General features: G+C 40.8%; 1 protein-coding gene across 1 annotated transcript in view; it reads right to left on the bottom strand.

The window, feature by feature from the left end:
* The window catches only part of LOC106875954 (lysosomal proton-coupled steroid conjugate and bile acid symporter SLC46A3), a 160,473-nt gene extending 156,377 nt beyond the window's left edge, over positions 1-4,096 (bottom strand). The window contains exon 1 of the mRNA XM_052976830.2: positions 1,135-4,096. Within this exon, the coding sequence (XP_052832790.2) occupies positions 1,135-2,608 (1,474 nt within the window). The 5' untranslated portion in view covers positions 2,609-4,096. The remainder of the gene's footprint in view (positions 1-1,134) is intronic.
* Between the last annotated feature and the right edge of the window lie 3,727 nt (positions 4,097-7,823).

Raw genomic sequence — 7,823 nt, 5'->3', positions numbered from 1 at the left:
GATAGAATAAGTACTAGGCTTAAGATATAAGTCCTAGGTTCAATTTGTTCGACTTAAAGCCCTGATATATATATATATATATATATATATATACATATATATATATATATATATATATATATATATATATATATATATATATATATATATATGTGTGTGTGCGTGTGTGTGTGTGTGTGTGTGTGTGTATGTATGTATGTATGTATGTATATATGTACATATGTATGCGTGTGCAAAAGAAAGAAAGGAAGAAAGGAAAAAAGAAAATGAATCAATGAATGAAAAACAGGAATGAGTGAACAATTTCAGAAGTTTCTAAAGAAGGAAAGAAGGAAATATTTAAAAAGTGAATGAATTTAGGAGGCATTTTAAAACAAGGAATTTGGGATAGAATGACTTTAGGAGAAATCTTTGAAGAAGAATTTTGTGAGAGAATGAACTTAGAAGATATCGTAAAGAGGGAGTTTGAGAATGAAAAGACATCGTAAAAAAGAATTTTCGAGAGTGTGAAACCAGGAGATATTGTAAAATATGGAATTTGAGAGGAATGAATTTAGGGATATCATAAAAGAAGGAATTAAGAGGCAGTGAATTTGGAAGACATGAAAACAGGAACTTTGGAGAGAGGGAATTTAAGAGTTATGGTAGAAGAAGGAATTAGGGAGAAAAATTTGGATCTCGTAAAATTTGGGATTGTGAAAAGACTGAAATTTATAAAACCACATAACACGATAAAACATTCGGATATTTTCTGATAAAAAGAAGAGGCAATACTTGTTGAACACTTAAGAAAGCACCATATTGACTTTTGAAAGTACCATGTTGCATGTGCGAGTGTATTGTGAATGTGTGCGTGCGTGTGTGTGTGTGTGTGTGTGTGTGTGTGTGTGTGTGTGTGTGTGTGTGTGTGTGTGTATGTGTGTGAAAGACACACACACACATATAGATACACTTACATAGTCATATCTATTTCTAATGAAATACACAGTCGCTCACTGTACTCTCATACGTAAACATGCAGACACGCACACACACAGACACACACACACATACTACGCACGTGCATACGCTCGCGCGCCCGCACACGCGCGCATTAACGCAAAGCAAAACGAAAAGTATTTAAATGGTACTTACCATCTTTAGAGTGTGACTGGGGTAAACCTAAATTTGAAAATGGTACGTCCGGTGTGTCTTGACTATTGTAGTTCTTCTTCGGTGAAGAATCGTCCAGCAGACGGTATTTCATCACAGTTTTCAATCTGAAAGTCACCCAAATCATGAGGAGAAGTGTAGAAAAAAAAATAGCTGCTTCGACAAGGTACACCATTCCAGGCATAAATTTGGCCGTGGCACTATATATATTTGTAAAAATGGCTGTTCCTAATAGTTTTGAAGCGGTTTCACCGCAACCGAGTAACGAGAATGTCTTGCCAATTTCGTATTCGCTAACCGTTTTGCTCAAGAGAGACCTGAGGGCAGATATCATCAAGCCACCCATGGCCCCCAGTCCTATGGACACGTACATCATCCAACTTTTGTTCAAAAAAGCCGCCCAAATTAGTCGTACGACTTTGCAAAATATGGCCACCATAATTATCGTGGTGTCAGATATTTTAATAACATTTGATAAGAGCGGTAGAATGAATAGTAAACAAATCCCCATCACTGCGTAATCGATGGACAAGAGAAAGCCGTAACCGGATTTGGTCCAGCTGAGCGGTCTGTGCTGGACAAATAGAACGGTTGTGTCCATCTCGCCGGTTTTACAGGCTATCTGCAGGACGGAAATGAGAAATATGGTAAAAATTATACCTCGAGTTCCGTCGTCTCGTTTTCGGAATAACACCATAAGGGAATCTTTGATGTTGGAGAAATTGAAGAAGGACGAAATCTTAAATGTTGTATCTTCGCTGTCCTTTGCTTTCACATAAGTAACGGTCTCCACCAGAAAGAAAACTGTTGTCAAAATGGCTGCTGCGTGGAAAACGGATACTAAAGAGAACATGACTTCAATGCCGACCGCGTCGGCCAGTAAACCGGACAAAAGTGAACCGGCGAAAAGTCCGAAGAAATTCATAGATAGTATTTTTCCCATCTTCTTGGTTCGATGTTCGTTTTCAGTAATATCCGCTGCATAGCTGTGCACAGCCATCGTGATAACGGAGCTTTTGCCGAGGGCACCCTGGAGGAAACCGCCTGTAATTATCATGTACATATTCCACCGTTTCTCCATCAAACTGCCGATGTAAAACAACACTCCGATGATACTACCCATACTGGGAAAAATAATGGGTAACTTTCGACCGTGTTTGTCGCTCCAAGCACCAAAAAAGAGGCCGAGGAAAATGGCCGGTGTGTAAAGAACAATCCGATGTAACATTATGTAAGTGGCAGCAAAATGCTGCACTGCGTCCTCTGTTTCTGGGAAAAATCCCAGATTTTCACACACACTACCGTTGCCCAGCGGCTTCATGTTCAGGCAGGTGGCTTGGATAATGTACGGCCGTATGGTAGCATCTAATAAAGACTCCCCAACCTTGTACAAGAAGAAAACCAACTCCAAGGTACATGTGGAACTGGCTCCACCGCACCAAAACGCTTTAAACATTTCACTTGCTTTTACTTAGTTGATATGTTTGTATATGTATATGTATGTATGTGTGTATATATATATGCGCGCGTGTGTGTGTATGCGTGTGTGTGTGTGTGTGTGTGTGTGTGTGTGTATGTGTGTGTGTGTACTGTATGTATCATATACGTGTGCGTGCAGGTTTGCGGATGTGCGTGTGAGCGTGTTTAGAAGTGTAGAGGGAAGCAACGTTTTACGCGAGCGCGCTTCTGTGTACGTGTGATCGCGCGTGTGGGTGAATATGTGTGAGTGTATTTCAGTGCGTGTGTGCGCGCGCGTGTGCGTGACAGTGACAGAAGTGAGAGAGACTTACAAAGAGAAAGTTCTTACGCGTGTACGTGTGTTCGTAAGAATGTGAACAGGGAAAGGTAAGACTAGTTTGTTTTTCGCTTTTTTTTTTTCGCCTCCGTTCCTTACTTTTTCGGTAATTTAAGTTCCATTCATTCTATTTCTTCTTTTCTTATGTTTAAATTTCTTTTACTTGTTTTCGTTCACGAATTATTTTTCTTTCTTTCTTACTTTCTACTTCTTTCTGAGAGAATCTTTCAAACTGACTCCAAGGCTTCTCTCACTCTCATTCTTTTTTCTTCTCTTTCTTCTCTTCCTCCTCCTCCTTCAACTTCTCCTTCTTCTCTTCAGGCCGTTACATCTCAAAATACATCTCATTTTTTTCCTTTAGTCCCTCTCTTTTCCTCCTTTTCTCTCTCTTTCTCTCTCACCTTCCCTCTCTTACTGTTTCTCTCTCTCACACACACGCACAGTAACCCACAAACACACACGCTCTCTCTCTCTCTCTCTCTCTCTCTCTCTCTCTCTCTCTCTCTCTCTTTCGTTATATATGTAAATAACAATATATATACATACACACATGTAAGTGTGTGTGTGTGTTTGTATCTATCTGTTTGTCTGTCTGTCAGTCGAATCGAAGCGGTCTGTCACGCAGAGGAAACTCCTTCCATTCGGCGATCTCCTTTTAAACACGATTGATTGGTTCTTTGACTAGGCTGCCTGCCTGCCTGCCTGCCTGCCTGCCTGTCTGTCTGCCTGCCTGTCTGTCTGCCTGCCCGCCTGCCTGCCTGCCCGTCTGCCAGTCTGTCTGCCTGTCTCTCTTAATATATTATATCATATTGTCTGGTGTGTGTGTGTGTGTGTGTACGTGTGTGTGCGCGCGCGTGAGCGTATGTGTGTGTGTGTGTGTGTGTGTGTGTGTATATACATATGCACCTGCCTACCTACATACCTATCTGCTTGTCTGACTGTCGGCCTGCTACCATCACCGCAACTGTCACCTTTCTGCCATTGTCAACACCGTCAACTCACGGAAACTACCGAGAACTACCGAACGACCAACCAACCGACCTCCACCACTAACATCGTTGTCACCCTCTCTTCCATCGCTCTGCCTTCACAGCTACAACTACAACAACAACAACTACTACTACTACTACTGCTACTACTACCACTACTGCCGCACTCACAACCGCTACTATCATTCTACCACTATAGTTACTATCACACAAGCAATACTAACACCACAGCAGCCTGCAGTATTAACAACACAGCTATTACCAATACAACTTCTACCAATACTTTCACACAACTCTTGCCACCACCACCAGCAACAGCACCACTACTATAACTACCACCGAAACTACTACAACCAACATCACTTCAAACAACACCATTACCACTGATACAACTACCGCTAATACAACAGTCACCCTTCAACGACCACCACTACCAAAACCCTCAACACCACTACAACCCACACCAATACACCCACAAATAAAATCACTACACATCACAACTAGCACTACAACCACTACTACTACTATAACCACTACTACTTAAACTACAAGTATCACTGATAGCTAAACTATCACCTACACCTATATCACAAACACTACTTCTACCTCACCACTAACATCACTGTTACACACCACTATCACCCCAAACTACCACTACCACCAGAACTACAGCCATTACACTACCAACACTGCAGTACTAATACTGCGCCACCACCACCACCACCATCACATGCCTACCATCAAAGCAACACTACAACCGTCACCACTACTACCACGAATGCCACCACCACGCAACAACACCACTTCTACCATCACTGTTACCTATAGCCTCTCTATGTAGTTAACAATCAGTGTTTCTCTTTCATCATACAATAAGACTACATGTAACGTGTATGTGTGTGTGTATATTTGTGTGCATGTGTGCGCGCGTGTGGATATATACGTGCGCATGTGTGTGTGAGTATGTGTGTGGATATATATATATATATATATATATATATATATATATATATATATATATATATTACTCTCTCTTTTACTTGTTTCAGTCATTTGACAGCGGCCATGCTAGAGCACCGCCTTTAGTCGAGCAAATCGACCCCAGGACTTATTCTTAGTAAGCCGGTCACTTTGGCCGAACGCTATGTTACGGGGACGCAAACACACCAGCATCGGTTGTCAAGCGATGTTGGGGGGACAAACACAGACACACAAACATATACACACACATACATATATACGACGGGCTTCTTTGAGTTTCCGTCCACCAAATTTGGTCGGCCCGAGGCTATAGTAGAAGGCACTTGCCCAAGGTGCCATGCAGTGAGAATGAACCCGGAACCATGTGGTTGGTAAGCAAGCTAAATACCACACAGCCACTCCTGCGCCTACCATATGTGTGTGTGTGTGTGTGTCTGTGTGCGCGTGTGTGTGTGTATATATATGGTGGAGGTGGAATATGTGTTTGTGGATATGTATGTGTGTCTGTGGATAAATGTGTGTGTGTATTTGTGCTTTTGCATGTGCGTGTGGATACATGTATATAAATATGCAGATATATATGTGTGTGTGTGGATGTGTGCATCTGTATATTTGTATGTGTAGCTGTAGATATTTTTACGTTAGTTTCTGTTCATGGATATGTGTGCTTATGGAAATCTGTGTGTGTGTGTGTGTGTGTGTGTGTGTGCGTGTGTGTGTGTGTGTAAGTATATGTGTATGAGAGTTGGTGTTCTATGAATATACGTGTATGTACATGCTTGTAATTATATAAGTATGTGTGAGTTTGTATCTATGGTTTTATGTATGTGGGTACGTGTGTGTGTGTATGTATGTGCATATGCATGTGTCAGCATGCATACATGTGTACCTGTGTCGTAAATACAAATGTGTATGCGTGAACTTGCGTCTGTACCTATATGTATGTGTGTAAATACATATGTCAGGTGTAGATATGCGTGAGTTCATGTGTAATGTTGTACATGTGTGTGCGTATGTGTGCGCAGACGCAGGCACAGCCGTGTGGTTAAGAAGATCGCTTGGAACTACATCTCTTCGAGTTCAGTCTCACTGTGCGACACCTTGAACAAGTGATTTTTTAGTATAGTCTTATGAGTGAATTTGATAGACGGAAACTGTGTCCTCTTGTGTGTGTGTGTGTAAGCAGAATTTAGGTTAGTTGAAATATGTTTGTCACATATTTTAACTGCTAAAAAGCAAACACACTGCAGTTACCGTGGAGGACAAAAATCTCTCTCTTATGGTAAAACGGTGTGAAGACACCCGGTTCGTTCAGTGTCGCCATCTATTGGGAATCCTAGACATCGATGTTTCGAGCTTTTTTTACTCTTGTCAATGGTTAGTTGAAATAGGTTTAAATATGGTTGTATATTTAAGAGATGCGGAATTATGTACGTTAGACGGATATTTGTCCTCACAACGTTTCATCAGGTGTTTGGGGGAAATTTCGAACATGGGTTCTCATTCCTAAGGTATTTTTCGCTGTTGTTGTTGTTATTATTATTATCATTATTATTATTATTATTATTATTATTATTATTATTCACTGCTTGGAATCGAACTCGGAATCTTGGGATTAGTAGCCCGCGCTCTTAACCACTACGCTAATATGTTCCTATCCTTCCTTAATACCAGTTCCCATATGCTACTCATACCTGCACTCGGTCTGCTTAGGAGGTTGTTGTGTCCTATCATATGTGCTGCTTCTTTTAGTTTTCGTATTTTCCAGTGGTGTTCTCTGTCTATTATTTTAACTTCATCCCACAGGGGATGGTGGTCTCCATTTTTCCATACATGATCAGCTATACCCGATTTATCAATATCTCCTCGTGTCACAGCTTTACGATGTTTGTCTACCCGCCTTTGTATAACCTACCACAGCTGCATGGGATGGAGTACACGCAGTCTTTGGTCATTTTCTCTTCTATTGGTGGTTTTACTCGAAGGAGATATTTGCGAAGTGTTGTATTACTTTTGAATACTGTCCTGATGTTATATGGGCCGCATATCTTTTGTATCTGTAGCCAGGTAGGTACGTAGGTAGGTAGATATTATGTATGTGTTTGTCCCCCACCACTGCTTGACAGCCGGTTTTGGTTTGTTCACGTTCCTGTAAGCTAGCGGCTCGGCAACAATAAACCGATAAAATAAGTACCAGGCTTAAAAAATAACTACTGGGGTCGATTTACGTGGCCGCATCCTAGGGACTGAAACAAATAGAATATAAAAGATATGTAAAGATAGATAGATAGATAGATAGATAGATAGATAGATAGATAGATAGATAGATAGATAGATAGATACACAGACACACACACATTGCTGTATTTTGGGAAGGTCTTTTTTTGCCAAATAAACACACACACTATATATCCGTTCTTCACTCGTATATTACTGTTCTTATGTCCATTGTGCAGAAATCTTTCGTCACACATCTATGACCTCCTCAGTGACACTTTCCGTTCTCGTGTGTGCTCCTGCTCCGCTTAGTCTATTCTGTTCTTCAGTGATGTGTATCCTTATATTCGCATGCGTTTGTGTCTATATTTGTGCGTGTGCCTTTGTGTGCGTGTGTGTGTGAGCGTGTGTGTGCGTTTGTGTGTGTGCGTGTGCGCATGCATGCGCGTACGCTTATCTATGTACGCCTAGATTAAACATATAAGTACCAAGCAATCCAGCATGTGCCCCGTACTTATACATTATAATTTTTCAAATCCACCGCACAAACGCAGTTTTTTGTATTTATATTAATAATATATTATCTATTGACTAATTTTTCTACACGTGGTAGTAAAAAATTTCTAAAATTTTTATTACCCTGATATTATCAATTATTGATAATTTTTTCTGGAAATTTTTCGAAGTGC

This window comes from Octopus bimaculoides, chromosome 24 (assembly GCF_046866305.1).
Source record: "Octopus bimaculoides isolate indiv1 chromosome 24, ASM4686630v1, whole genome shotgun sequence".
Lineage (NCBI taxonomy): Eukaryota > Metazoa > Mollusca > Cephalopoda > Octopoda > Octopodidae > Octopus > Octopus bimaculoides.
This window is presented reverse-complemented; position numbering and strand designations above follow the sequence as displayed.